This window comes from Hirundo rustica, chromosome 5 (genome assembly GCF_015227805.2).
Source record: "Hirundo rustica isolate bHirRus1 chromosome 5, bHirRus1.pri.v3, whole genome shotgun sequence".
In the NCBI taxonomy this organism is placed as follows: Eukaryota; Metazoa; Chordata; class Aves; order Passeriformes; family Hirundinidae; genus Hirundo; species Hirundo rustica.
Genome location: NC_053454.1, coordinates 14,522,490 through 14,538,065, shown reverse-complemented (window position 1 = coordinate 14,538,065; position 15,576 = coordinate 14,522,490). Strand labels below are relative to the sequence as shown.

General features: G+C 36.5%; 1 protein-coding gene across 2 annotated transcripts in view; it reads right to left on the bottom strand.

Moving 5' to 3' along the window:
* CC2D2A (coiled-coil and C2 domain containing 2A) overlaps positions 1-15,576 on the bottom strand; it is a 51,254-nt gene that overhangs the window by 6,707 nt on the left and 28,971 nt on the right. For both annotated transcript variants that reach the window (XR_005701052.1, XM_040065376.2), the window contains exons 19-28: positions 14,004-14,096; positions 12,128-12,219; positions 10,249-10,416; positions 8,731-8,836; positions 7,232-7,341; positions 7,015-7,111; positions 5,765-5,863; positions 3,024-3,200; positions 962-1,165; positions 398-487 (exon numbers count right to left, since the gene is read on the bottom strand). Coding sequence is in view for 1 of the 2 variants with exons in the window: in XM_040065376.2 (XP_039921310.1) it covers positions 398-487; positions 962-1,165; positions 3,024-3,200; positions 5,765-5,863; positions 7,015-7,111; positions 7,232-7,341; positions 8,731-8,836; positions 10,249-10,416; positions 12,128-12,219; positions 14,004-14,096 (1,236 nt within the window). In the remaining variant the exon portion in view is untranslated. The remainder of the gene's footprint in view (positions 1-397; positions 488-961; positions 1,166-3,023; positions 3,201-5,764; positions 5,864-7,014; positions 7,112-7,231; positions 7,342-8,730; positions 8,837-10,248; positions 10,417-12,127; positions 12,220-14,003; positions 14,097-15,576) is intronic.

Genomic DNA, 15,576 nt, shown 5'->3' with positions numbered 1-15,576 from the left:
CTGTAGTTCCTTGAATGACAATGATCCATTTTAAGTCTAGTCTCCATCACTCAGGATCCCTTCACTTGTGCATGACTATGACATTATGGACTGGTTTATAACAGAAAAAATGGGAGATGCTTTGAAGCCCTAATGTATTCTTAGCTTATTGCAACCTATCAAAGAAAAAAATTTTGGCTCAGATCAGAATAAGCAACTTCCTTCAAGCTTTAGTATTTATTCTTTGAAATAAATGGCTCAGAGAAAAATATTCCTCACAATAACAGAAGCACAGAATGATTTAGGTCTGAAGGGACCTCAAGAGCTAATCTAGTACAACCTCCCCCCAAAACCAGCAGCCATTAGGATGTTTCATCATTCAAGAGGATAAAGAACTTCTTTTTAATGCATTGCTTACATCTGATGTACTCCATAAATCACAAATTCCAGCAAATGACACACTATCTGGCAAAAAAGGAATCAAAGCAACATATCGAGCCACCAATTCCTGCAAGAAAACAAAACAGAAGAGGTCACCACTTTAATTCAAGTGTTATTATACCAGATGTGAAGAATATTGCTGTTTCCACTCAATGACAAAACACTGAGTAACCTCAGTACAGTAACAACTAGCTCATTTTAGAACTTGTATCAAAGATTGAAATTATTTACTGCCATTGAGGTTTGGCATAATTCTTTGTCTTTTAAAGCCCAATACTCATTAATACACTCATTTTGTTCCCCTGAGAAGACAAATATTATTTTACAGTATCATTATAGCTGGATTTACTGTGTATTGCACATAGTCATTTATAGTCATTACTACTTTCATTTTGAATCTGTAGTTTTCCCTTTGCAAAACTTGTAGCTGTACAGCAGAGACACAAAGGTGGGATTTGCTTATGTGCATGTGCACAGGCAAACAAGCAAACATCTTGAAATCTGTATCCCAGGGACTTCACTTTCATTTCTAAGTACTTACTGCTGCTGTTTGAGATCTATTTGGGACAGCATCAAGAAGCTCCTGTGGCGGATTCAGAGGTTTGATATATCTGGTAATAAAAACTGTTTTTCCATCAAGGTCAATTACAGTTGTTAGGCACTGGCGGCTTGGGAACTTTGATGTACATTCAGCTTCATATTTTTCTGCTGCCTGGAGCAGTTTCTCATCTTCCTGGGTATCAAACTTCAAAAGACAGTAGAATTTATACAAAACCAGTTTTATTTATAGTTTAGATTTAAGTCTTTCGTATATTTGGCCATATTTCACCATTCAGAGGACAATAAAAGGAGTGTTAAATTCTTTTCTAATAGCACTTTGAACTTGCCTTGTAGTATAAAGCTTTGCTTACAGACATAAAAGGAAGGTCAAGGTAATGGAAAATCAAGTAATTTGCATTTACTTATGAATGCCCATAATGATCTATATGTATAAGCTGGCTTTATTAAAGCACTGAAAAATGTAGTGAAAGTTATGGCCAAGTAACACTGAGGGCATGAGGATGTAACTCCACATATTAAGTCAAAAGTAAACAATTATGGTTAGGTACTAATCCTAGGTGCTATTCCCACAGAACTCCATTAAAACTACAATTGACATTATGCTCAACTCTGCTCAATGCCAAAATATTTGCAGAGAAGGTTCAAGTGATTTTTCGATGAATCTTTGTAACTCAGAGGTCTCTAAAATGTCCACATTTTTAAATGAGATTTTTCAGAAGCAAATGTAGGACTCAAAAGCACATATTAATTATATAACAATGACAATTATTTCATGATGTTACCTAAGATGTCACCTTTTAAAGGTATTAAAATTGGTCAAAATTATATATTTAGAATTCCTTGTATACTTCTAGTGGTGCTGAGAAGTAAAGGTCATCCTTCATAATATTTTTGTTTAAAATAAGCCACTTTTGTCATTTGTTACTCTTCTTCTCAAACTAACCTGAGGTGGAGCAGCTGGGCACTGCCCTGCAGCTAGACCTCAGAGTTAGAAGAGAAGGCACACAGTGGTGATTCTTCTCAACCATAACTAACAGCAGAAAAGTAGAGCCTCTGGCACGTTGCAAATTTAAATGTAGCAATTTACTGCAAATATTACTGGCAAATAAACAATTACTATGTCACAGTCAAGCAACACAAACAGCAAGAAGGTTGCTGAATGGCACAAACCCAAGCTAAATCTTAAACTGGGAACAACAGGAGTATCTCAACTGGTTTATCAATATTGTACCTTCTTAAGCATTTCATTCATCTAATAGAAGGACAGCAGGAAAGAGAGGAAAAATAAGTAAAGAAACTAAAAAGGTATCATAAAATTAAACTAAAATTATGCTTAGCATCCTAAAACACTAACAAGCATTTCAAATTAACTGCAGGTCAGGAACAGGAAGAAAGAATGTTGAATTCTTTTGGGTTTTTTTTTTCTGAAATACACCAAACTCTTTCTATAATAAGTGTATGTATTGCATCTTGAGAGTTGCAGCAAAAAATTGTAAAGACTATTGTTTTTAGCCTGGTTTAGGCACTTCTGGTTTACTAATGAAACTGAAAAAAAATAGCAGCTGCTGTTTAGAAATTATTATCTTCAAGATCTCGAGGCATGCATGAAGCCATAAATAATAAATGCTCATTTGAATGGTATAAACACAGAAGCAAGAAAATACTCTTTGCACCTGCCACCTCCTTTTTGTCCACTGTTCACAAATACTCACAGGAATGCTTTATTCTTTATACAAGTACATGGAAAAACTACATGCTCACAGATAGGAATGCCAATTTGCTTTCTCTTAAAATTAAAATTAGATACTTGGGAAAAGTTATTTCTCATGCATTAAGTGCACATCTCACTTAATGGTGCATCTAATTAAAGTGAACTGAGATAAAAAACTTGAAATAAAGCACTCCAGTTCTGTATGAATGTCCTTCCATACTTGCATTCATGTCCTTTGGTACACTAAGGAGACCTATTAATATGCATCTCAACAACTGCACCACTGGAAACCAAGAGCAGGAGCATGATGAATTAATTAGCAATTCGTTACCTTCTCTCTGACGGACTCTCCGGGGATGAGCTGTGGTTCAATGGTAATAAACAGTGTTATATATGAGCCCTCACTCAGATTTCGCACAGAATCATAACCTCTCTCCATGCCCACGTTCTTTTCTTTGCTGTAGCCAAGGAGGACTGGAGGAATATGGATCTTAAACGTACCATCAATCTACAACAGATACAGAAATACTTCTCATTAAAAGCAAAAAAGCGTAAGTTCCCTCTCACATAAATTTGCTACTTGTGTCTGCAAATTTTCTTCTTTTGATTGTTATTTTTAGTTGCACAATATTAAAATGAGAGAATATGACATTTATGTTGATTAACTGTGGGGAAAACATGAGATATCTCATTGTTAAACATATTAACCACAACTTGATTTCAGGCTCTCTTGCATATTATGAACACTAGTATTTAATGAAATGGAAATCATACACAGTAGTTCACAGAGAAAGAAAGAGTTCCAGCCTTTCACTACTTTTCTTTCAAACAGCAAACTCTACATGGTTCTGTTTACTTGGAAAAATGAAAAAATGGCAAATACAGGTAACTAAAATAACTACGCTTTTCAAGGCAGCAGCAGACCAACAGGCCTTTGCCCATGAGTGATGTGGGAATGATGCTCCAGCAACCCAGAGATGGATCCTCTTCCATGCACAACCTACTGATGCTTCTTGGATGAAACTGGAATTTTATCCAGCTTCCACATGGAAGTGCACTGACAGACACACCAGCCCTTTGCAGCTCCCCCTGCTACCACAAACAGAGAATAAGGTCTTTCTGAAGGGCTGGGTGAGACAAGAGATGGCAGCCCCCACACTTGCTTGGGCAGGTTTCAAGAGTGGAAGTACCCAGCTTTAAAAGAAAAGCAAAAAAATTAAGCTTCTGATTTGGACACAATTAAAGCAATTGCCACCAGAGAGGGTACCTTCAGTGGATGAGGAAAATGAACAGATGACTCACTGGCATGGCTCATCAAACATTTAACAACAAAATTTTGATGAGGAGAAAACGAAATATATCACTCAAAATTTCTGCTCCAGTATATTAGAACAGGATGATGAAATGCTTCATGTGCTACTGAAATTTATTTGTTAGATGCACCTTGATATAACCATTGTGCTGATCAGGCTTTTTCAAATTCCATATGAAATGCTGTTCAAATGCAAAGAACCTCTGCTGCTGGGAAGATCTATACAAGCACTCGCACTCTGCTTAGGCAACCACAAACTCCAACACCTCCTCAAAGAGCATCAGAACTGTATCTAACAGGAATTCTGGAGCTACTCTGGTTCTACAACAGAAAGTCCAAGAACTGAAGAACAGAGGTTGATGTACAGGAAATCCTTAAAGATGGATTGTGGATGGTGCTTTTGTCCTTCAATATGTATTGGTAAGCAGTCAGTTAAAATATCAAGTCTGCCCATTAAGTCTCTCAGGACTGTGAGCAGACACACTTCTCAGCTGGATTTCATTCATTCAACATGGAACAATTCCCTAATAATGAGCATTGGATCATGTTGTTTCTTGTTTGTTGACCTATAGCAATGGTGGTCACATTATGCGACAATGTCTGCACAGGACGGCCAAAGGCTCATGAAAAGAAAGTCAGATCTTACTACCTATATCTCCTTTAAAATCAGTGAAAGCTTCATGCTACAGGACACCACAGCCCTCAAACAGATAATTTAACTGATTACCCTCCCAAGTTGAAGAGAGCATGTTATTAATGATCTAGCAGAAACAAATGGACTAAGCCTGGTTAGACATACTGTCCAAAATTTCTCAGCAATGAAGAATATCCCATGCTTTCCTGAATCCCACAATTACAATCCATTACGCTTCGCAGACAGCCCAAGAAAACCACTTTGAGCACTAAGCACTGCAAATTAAATTAGACTCCTATAGACTTTCCCTCCATCCAAAGAATCCGGGAGGCTCAGAGTATGCCTTGAAGTCTTTATGGTACTACAAAGTGCCCCATTTGGCCAGAGAATTGCAAATGAATGTGTCATTAGGAATCCAGCTGATGTCTTAGTTTCTTACTTCATGAAGCGTCTGACTTTTGTGATCAGATGATTTGATCTACACATAAAAGCAACTGCCATGCAGAAGTCCTACAGCTGTATTACAATATGATAGGCCTATCAATGGAAAGAAGTAGCTTCCTTAAACTAAGTCCAGGAGGAATGGCTGGACAAAAAAAAGTATTTCCTCTGTGAAGAAGTGCATGTTTTACTATTACTCCCATGACTAACTGTTGCTATTTCTTGAAGAAAGGTTCTCTTGAAAAGTTCTAAAAATGGGAGAAAGAGAAGATTGGGAGAAGCAAAAATCAAAATCTTGTGATTCATGGAAAGTGTGAAAAAAAAAGCTGAGTCAAATTTCCTCACATAGCTAGGTGATTCTATTCCTAGTTCCTCTATCTAGGCTGTGCAATACCAGAGCCCTCAAAAGCCAATGAGAAAACCGCCTAAAAAAGTCTGTGCTTTTAACCTTGCTACTGAAGGAAGCCAGGCTGCATTTACACTGTTGAGTATGTTTCATCTTTTCTCCCTTCAAAACCTTGAACTGACTGGGAAATACCAAATCTGTCAAAAAAATCCCAGCGGTTTCAAAGACATCTTCAAACAATTCCATAAAAATAAACTAACAATTACAAAGAACATAATTAAATCTGACATTCCTTTTCCATTCTCAGTTCTGTATTTTACATCAAATAAAATCACTTACCCTTGCTTGAAAATATATGGTAGTAAACGGAATCTTAACACATCCCAGCCAGTGTCTCTCAATACGAGTGTGGATTCCACTTCCTCTTTCATGATCGTCCTATTAAAAAGTTGCCCAACATAACACTTTGTAAGACAGCTGCATTTCCTATAATTCAATCAACAACTGAATCAAGGCATTAATAAAAATGCTGTATTAATTTTCTGTATCAGTTCCATTACTAGCAGCAGTAATTATTCTGCACACCTCTCAAGCACACCAGATGCTGTGAAAACATGTAAGAACATCAAAGTCCATGAAACAATATGCTTGCACTGTAGGGCTTAAGTTCTGTGTAACCTGTGATGGAGAACTCAAAACTCTGACTAGGAGTCCACAAGACTCTTCTCAGACGAAGAAAATTAAGCTCTGGTCTTCTAATGAAATATTTTATTAGCATTTAGAAAAGCTTTTTGAAGTTAAAATTGTATGAAAATCTAAGTGAACTCTGTGAAATGGAAAAACTGTTTTCATGTGTACTGCCTATCAGATTTCCAAACCTTTTACGATCAGCCTAAAATTATTTAAAAAAAAAACCCTCTGGCATGACATCCAAGTTTCAAGAGTGTTGCTTTCTTCCTTCTGCTTCATCAAGCATCATTTCAGTCTTGAGGACAGAATTCTGTGCATTATTTATTTTTGGGTTATGTTTTCAAGAATGGTGAGTGCTGCTATTTTTCTGTCTGCTGAATTGACTAGGAAAGCTTTCACTGAATTCCACAGGGGAAGGAGTAATGCCAACACTGAGAGCTTACAAAAATTTCTTGTTACTAGTACTTGCAACTTTCGTCTCATTCAAAAAAAAAATACAGACAACCAAAAGATGGTTTGGGCTTTTTTTTTATTATTTCACCAAAGAGTTTGTAAAACAAGATGAGAGAACAGAATTCAGATTATAATTCATGATGCCTCTCACTTTTAGGATCTCCCATTTCATTAAATATCAGTAAAACACATTACATACACGTGTTCAACACTAGCAGCATTTTATGTGGTGCAAGCTGAATTTACACAAAGGTTAACACTGTAAAGATTGCTCCCCCTGACAACCTCGCAGTATTGACTAGGTATAAAATCGTACGGAATGACAAAATAGAGAAAAGAGAGGCACAGGAGGAGGGAAAGTTATTACAGGGAAAAGTCTTGTTCTGGCAACTTCAAAAAGCTCACAATGTTCTCTAATGTACACTGTCCTTCAATTATGAACTCACCTCTACAGCATCATGAAGTACTTCATCAAAAACATTAATGAAGACTTCATCTTTTACTGACTGCAAACTGTGGGTGCTGTAGTCACCATTAGGAGCCCTGAAAAGGTTAAATAAATCAAAAAAGTGATTTGAGCAGTACAGGAAAAAGAGGATAAATCTGCATACTCAAATTAAATTATTATTACACAGAAATAATTTTGGTTTCATTTTGCCATACCTAAATGGAAGCTCAAGTTCCTCATTCCAGCAGGGGCTTGGACCTTCTGCTGTGGTTGTCCGGCAGACTGTTCGCTGAAAAGAAACTTCTACAAAAGGACGGACCAAAACCTATAAATAGGTAACAAAACAAATGAAAACAAACCTCTGTGGAAATTCATCAGAGCACATTAAATTGCACATTTCATGCACTTAGAAAAACATATGTTGTGGCAATCAGGCTGGTTCAGCCCAGAGATAACTTTAATACTCCTTAAATAATCCCATTTCTTGGATTTCTAAGCATTTATGAAGCTTTAAAAATATTTTATACACTAGTATTTCCAAAAGTTTATGCGTATTCTGAACAGTTGACGTTATTTATACACACTGCGAAAACCACATTTTCTCCTGAGAGTGGAAAAGCTACAGGCTTTCTAATCAAGGAAAGTAACTGAAACAGAACATGTGATCCAGACACCAGAGGAAAAAAGTGCACTTGTATCCTCTTATCTGTAATCCAAGAAGCCTTCAGCTACTATCCCAGTTGTTCCTGAAACCGGCTCCTATGACAGAAAAGCAATTTCATCTAGACAAAACAAACCCCTAATGTGATTAAAAATGCCCTACTTAACATTCAAATGCATATGGCAGAAGTTTTTCTACATTTCAAAAAGCTGTCATTTTGAAGGAAAAACGTAAGGAAACCAGTATAAAACCTGAAGGTCTTTCATCTTCATTCAGAAGGATGCTGAATTTAGTTTTAAATAGCAAGCAATTGTAATTTCAGTGCCAGTCATAAGAATGGCTGTGCTGGTTTAGACTAGGAATGCGCCGGACCCAAAGTGCAGCCTGTGAAAACAGCCAGCAGCCAACACACACAGAAAAGTAAGAACTGAGCAGGCATAGATGGTATTTTCTCGTATTACTCTTCCAGACTTCAAACATTTCCAGATGAAAGACTCTCCTAAGTCTGTAATGATTTTTCTATTAAGTAACTCCCAATGGATCACTCTTGCACATACTTGTCCAATACCCACTTCAGCACAAACAAACCTCTTTCATCCACGATACACATAAGCAACTTCTCTGGGCACTGATCAACTGCTGCATGAAGAACCACAACCTTCTTCTGAAGGTTTTTTTTGAACCTAATTCCTACCAGCTTCATTTGCCCATCATTCACATTTGTACTTACAGTGCCAACAAACAGTCAATCTTTATCCAGTGTCTATGTCTCGTGATTTTGTGCCTTTCTACCTATTTTCTCCTCCTCTACTTGCAGCTATGGGTGTTCTGGCTCAAAGTCCCCCCATTTTTCACTGAGCAGGAGCCATTTTGTGTATCTGACATCCTTATCACCCTTCTCCGAACCTTTTGCAGCTTTACTCTTTTTTTGGAGATCAAAGCAGTGGGCAAGGCAACCTTGCCAATAAGGGCTCTTTCTGAGGGCGAATGCTACTGTCCGTGGAAAAGAGGAATGCTCACAGCTTCAAAGAAAATGTCAGTTTTGTAACATACCTGGTTGAATGCCCAATCTGGGTTGTTGGGTGGGCTCTGAGCTGATGGAGAGGCTGCAAACATCTCGTTAAAGGACCTTGAAGATTTTGATGGCTGTTGAAGTTTGCTACAGGAGGAAACAGAAAACAACAACCAAGGAAGAGAGAGAATTCATCACAAAACATGAAGCCCTCACATTTTCTATTAGCCATTCAGAACTCTTGAAATACTCCTGCTGTTTTTGGATACAATTTTAACCTTGGGAAAATATTTATTAGATCAAGTAACACAAATAAAATGCCAGAAAGGGGTATTGAGAGTATACTTCTAACAGACCACATTGCAAAAGAGTACTTTGTGCCTGGAGGCTCTCTCTTCTGTAGAGTTTATCAACTCCAGACTTTTTTTTGCCTACCCCACACAATCTCTTTGAGCTACAAGTTTTTAAGTTCAAGTAGTTGAATCCCTGCAGAATTCATGAACAGTGTAGATCTCACTGTATTCAGGCAACGCCTCTATGGCAAAAAAGAGCTAATACAAATATTACAGATTTGTCAACCCATGAGTGAAGGAAAGTAAGATATATTTTAAAATATTTATTTTTATAGTACTTCCACATAACTCTTTTTTGTGATAAGACCACATTATAGACCATGAAAGAATAACCATTCACGTATAAAGCAGCTATAAATAAAATATCATATAATGCAAAAAGATTGGATGGGGTTTTAAATATTTTCGTAATTCTGGTAATGAATTGAATTTTTTATCTTCTTTTTCCTGTCAATGAATTGCTTTTCTCAGTATCAATTTATTTACAGAGTGCAACAGAACCTCTAGTACAGGAAGAGAAAGAACAGCTGATGATGCCAAATTCTGTAACTGCCAGCTTGGAAGTACCTCTGAGTTAAATGCAAGAAGGTGTGCTCATTTTGGGGAAGAGAGAGAGAACACTGCATTAATACATTGCTTCTGGAGCTGAACCAGACTGTTCAGTGTCTCTACATGACACTGTCTTAAAGTGCCTGAGTGTAAAGGTCACCTTTAAAATTAGAGCCACATTAGGCTCAGCCTATTAACTTAAACGGTTCATCAAGGAGACAAAAACATGCTGCACTCAGGAGGCAAATATAGTATCCCACAGTGATGAACTGGACTTTTTAATATTTGAGTCTGGTCTTTAATTAAGATTTTACGAATTAAAATTTCCCTGTGTATTATCAAGAGGCTTGCTTAAGGGATAATTCACCTGGTATTAGCAGAGTTATAATGCTGTCAAAAGCTGTAACTTATATTTCTGACAATTTCTGGTAAAACGTAACTTGAATTTCACAGCTACAGAAAAACTATTATATTAATCTACAAACTTACAAAATATCAATCCTTTATCATGATTAATAAAAAGATAAATGTATATATGTATGTTTTTATCATGAGAATCAAAACATGGCTGAATTGTAACATCTGCTGCTTCATCTATCCTCAAAACAGTAGAAGCCAAAAAATGAATCTGTACTGGAAATAAGCTTTTAAACATACCTTGTCACTGGTTTTCTCACTGGAATATCATAGGCTCTGATGATGTTCACTAACAGTTTGATGTCTCCATCTGATAAATTCTGTGCTGTGACCTTCTTCCTTTCTTTTCTTCTTGGCCTTAATGGTCGTTTTGGCTCTGCCAGTTTAAAGAGGCCGAGTCCCAAAATGCTAATAATCATAAACCAGGTATTCAGTCAGTTCTTCATAGAATCCAGCATTCTAGTGTTACCATGACACACATGAAAATTATGCACTAACATGAAAAGGAAATATTTGCTCCTTCTAGTGCCAAAAAAACCTGTCTGAAATGTCAAAATGTTGCAATTGTTTAGTACTGCACAATCCAGTTCTGTCTTATGTTTCAGGAATTATAACTTCAGTGTGCGAAAAAAGTTTGGTTGGTTGGTTTTTTCTTTTTCCCAAAACTGTGTAAGGTGCAAAAGAGACAATAGCACAGCTTCAAGACAAATCTAAACTACAGTGCTATAAACAAGGGATCTAGCAGATGACGATAACCGCTGTATGGAAGAGGTGAAGCATCTAATTACAGAGCTACGTACACTGAACAACAGGCTACAGAAAGGAAGCAGAATCAACATACCCTGGACCCTCAGAACTTATAACCAAGGCAAAGCAGAACAAAAGGAAAAAAGAAAAATAAGAAAACAATAAAATAAAGATGTGTGGGTTTTTTATGCAGATGTATGTAATGTTTACATCATTGATATCAACTGCAGACATTCAAAAACCGCATTTAAAAACTGACACCTAATAGCATTTCTTCCTTATAAGTAATAAAGCCCCCACAGTAATTACAGTTAAAATAATACAAAATCACGAGTCACTGAAATATCTTACTAAGTGAATATTAAACAAGCCATGGTGTATTTTAAATTCAGTAACCATAAAACTTTGCAAATAGAATACAATATGAATTAGGATTCACGATGAGAAAATATAAATGAAGCATTTGATTTTAAACAAAAAGCTAATTGTAGTTTTGTTCAGATTTTCTCTACGGCGATGTGAAAACATCGACTAAAACCAAGCATGAAGTCTTTTGTAAGAGAGCAAGTCTCTGTATCTCCAGCAGATGGGACTGTTTAGATTTATACAGCTGGCTGAAAACCACTCTGACTGTATTATAAGGGTGTTGCATTTAGATTGAACAGAAGCAACTTCTAAATGAAAGAAAAATCCAAACTTTTGTTACTTATTTACTTACACAGATTTTAAGTGAGCAACACTAAGAGTCAACTATGCTGTGATGACTGATACACATCAAAACCGACAGGTATGAGATTTGAAACAAAAATCCAAAGAAAGTGCTCAAGTAATACAAAACCCGGTAATCTTAGAAGAGAAAAGCAGTAATTTCCAAGCTCAGTATCTTTTTTGAACATAAACAGCCTATGATAACATTCAGGATAAGAAGTAGATGGGAAGTAAACCAAATAAAATTACAGTTAAATATCTATTGCACATTATTTGCAGGGCATAGGCACTGACTGTAAGTAAGCATCACCTACAGAACCAGTCAGTAATAGTGTTACTAACTCTGGCACTTGCCTGAAAATTGGAAATATTCATCTGGCACCAGCAGGACTGTGTTCAGTTCATGAGAAATTCATCATATCCTGTTATATCTTATTTAAATGCTGTCACTTTATTTCTGTCAAAACCAGACTTTTTCTTAAAAAAGTTTTGGCTACACTTTGTTTATCAATACACTGTACTGGCAGAGGTGTACACCATGATTGGAAGTTTATCTATTATACTAAACACAAAGTCACATCAACACACTTTGCAAAATAGAAATAAAAAAGCAGGTGGTTTTACATTATTTTTTATTTGGAACAAATGAAAATAACTCTCTTACCCCAGGCTTAGAATCTCCTCTTCATTGACAAGGTCAGAGAGAAGGAAATGGTGCTTTGCTATGAGGAAACGGTTGATTACTGATTCTCGAACCTGTGAATGGGGAGGGAGAAGAGATTTCTAATCCAAACCCACTGCCAATATTTGAATTCTGATTAATTAACACAAACAAAACATCCACATACATATTCTTCATTTTTTCCCAATTTCACAAGGGTCACAGTTGAAAGATAAATTTCTTTCCATCAGCTATTTCTTTAGAATGTAAGAGCAGCTCATTTTAGCAATACAATGCTTCTCTAGAAACATAATGGCTCGACTGATAGAATATGTGAAAACATACAATCAAAAAATTATGTCTTCATCTGCTTACAGCTCACCATCAGAAACAATTACAACAACAAATGACATTAACAGACATCTCTTTTCCACATCTAAATTAAGTTGCAAAAAAGGCTGTAGAGGAATCCATATGGTACCAGTTATGTGTATCAAAAGAAATACTTTGGACTACAGAACTGGTGAAGCCTGTATTACAAATACTGTGATTTCAAATAAACGTTTAAAATTCTTATTTCCTTTCCTATCTTTGCTGAGGTCAGAGAGCAAAGCACAGAGATGAAAGTCTTCCCTCCTCTCCTAACAACTATGTGAAAGCAGACTGAAAGAATATTGCCTTTGTCCATTTTTCTTAGCACTAATGCTAGTAATGGCTTTATACTCTGTGCTAGTACATCAGAAGCGATATGAAGATAACATTTCAGAGGGAACTGAATTTCAGTTCCAATATGAGCAATCTAATTTTCTATCCCATCTGACAATTTATAGAAGTTTAAAATATCCAAGTACTGTTTTAAAAAAGGCTACTTGTATTTAATCTAAGAAAGAGGCAAACCAAGGTACTATAATGTATGCTATTCTGTACTACCCTATTACTATTCAGCGTGCTGCAAAACCCATATGTTCAATGCCATGCAAAAAATGCGGGGCTGACACAGACATGACAGCTTTGTCAAAAATATTTTTTTTATATTATCATATTGAATCTGGACTTTGGCACTTGCCTGGAAGATTTAAAGACTTTTTTCTCTACATTCCTTTCAGGAAGAATTCTTTCTAACTAACTATCTGTTTTGTCCTATTTTAATTCAACCTTATCATCGTATTTCATGTTTTGCTGGCAGGCTAGGATTTGATACACTTTTTGATATTTACACAACTGGTAAGAAATTGGTAGCCATGTTTTGCACTTGCTTTTCTGCCAGTCTGAAATTGTAAACTTTTCTTGGCTAGATGATGAATGTTTACCTACTTTTCCCCTAAGGATTAAAGAGAAGGTCATCTTAATATAATGAAAACTAGAAAAATAAATTAAATCAATATAAGGGGAAGATGTTGCTCTAATACCACAATGAAGCTAAACGTGATGGAAGATACGCCCTCTGCCTTAGGCTGCAGGACAAGACACTGTGTATTACACTAAATGACTTTTAGAAGTGATTAGGGCCACTTTAATGGAGATAATTAGCATCACAGCCTACAACAAGGAAACAGGGAGGAGAGAAATCACTGAATTCCTGGGACTCAACAGTAAAAATCTCTGGGGCACTGGAGCAAAAAGAATATATAAAACTGACAGAAATATCCAGAATGGCTGGTCATTTTGTATGTTTCATCATTCTCAATAGCATTAAATAACACAGATGTCCATTTGTTCAATTAAACCAGTTTCAGGCCTAACTTGGAATTTTAAATATGTCTGTAGGTAGTGTTTAGAGATGAATCAGGTTTTAATATTCATGAAAACAAAGTATCTAAGTACAGATGTAGAATACGGCCTCCAGGAATATGGTGAATCCATATATTTAGCATCTTACCTTCTGTAGGTAGCTGGCAACAACTGCTCTGTGTTCATCTAGGTAATTTTTGCTGTCAATCACATCCCTCTCTTGTAATCTCTTCTCATAGTCCTAAAGATATTTATTACAGTTTGTGCTTCAATATATATTCAGTGCTTTATCACATATAGGAAAAATTATGAGTATTTCATTAATAATAATGTATAATAATGCATAGACCACAGTAAACCACAGCAGATGTGAGAAGTCTGTAAAGCTATTTGTAATGCTAGTGTACACAATATATGCTAAACTTCCATGAACAGAGACAAGAATACCATTCAGTTACAAGATTCATGTGGTTTAAATTACAATGAATAATTTGACAATTTCTCTCCCTTCTTTTAAAGCTGAATTTTCACCTGCTGCTATAAACTGAAATTTGAACTCGAAGCGGCTTCACTTACTGCAGCTTCAAGAGGAAGAGTCCTTTACAAGTAGAAATGATGCAGTATTCTTGGAAGATGATCTGAAATCTGAACTGTGTTTTAATACTAGTAAGGACTTTTCCAAATAACCAGTAATTACTTTTCATAGGGTGCAAAACTCACTTGGTGAGTAGAACTGCACTTGGTTCTTAGGGAGGAATATGTTGATGGGATATCTTTCAGGGTTGTGGTTACTATTCTGATAGACTACAGTGAAAGCCCTACTGACAGACGCAACTTCTATTCACAAGTTTAGGAGAGTGTCTCATAAATTAAGAAAAGGCTAGATCTAACACTCAGCTTTCAAGCAAAAACCAGAGCTTGTGAATCAAGAGGATCTCTCAGGATCTGTGAATCACACTGGCTTCAGACCCACAGGTAGCTATGTAAAAGTACTCAGTAAAATTAATCTTCAGGTCTCAGCTCTAACAGTAAAGACAAACAGCTCAATGCCTAGTTAGTGTCCTCTAAATAGCAAAGTGTCCCTGGGATTGATTATATTCAGCTTCTTCACAAGTGACCTGGATGAGAAAACTCAATGCACTGAGCAGTTTAGACAAGGATGCTCGATCAGGAGGAGTGGTTAATATGAGTGACTGAACCACAGTTCAGAGGGCTCTTTATGACTTAAAACTATGACAACTGAAGCCTCAATTAAAAAAAAAAAAAGGAAAATCCTGTATTGAGGGTGGAGTAACTTCATGCACTGGCACAGACTGGAAAGCAATCAGAAGAATAACAGCCATATTGAAATAAGTGCAGGTTTAATGACAACCGACGACGTGCTCTTTTGGCAAAAGGCAAACCACAGGATACATAAGGATCAGCATGTCCTACAGACAAAGGGAAATTACCAACCTCTCCAGCTTGACACTTGAGGGGGCATACCTGAAATACTGCAGGCAGCATGTGGAGACACTGGATGGGATCCACTAACGGGCTACTAAGACAGCCAGAGGCCTAGAGGACATGACCCACAAGACAAGGTTGTAATCTTAGAATAATGTAGATTTTAAAAGACTTCTGATGGTCATTTGATCCAAAGACTCAGAGTTGGAACAACTCCAATCAGAATGCTCAGGGCCTCGGACAGTTGAATTTTCTATCTTTAGAGAAGGAAATTT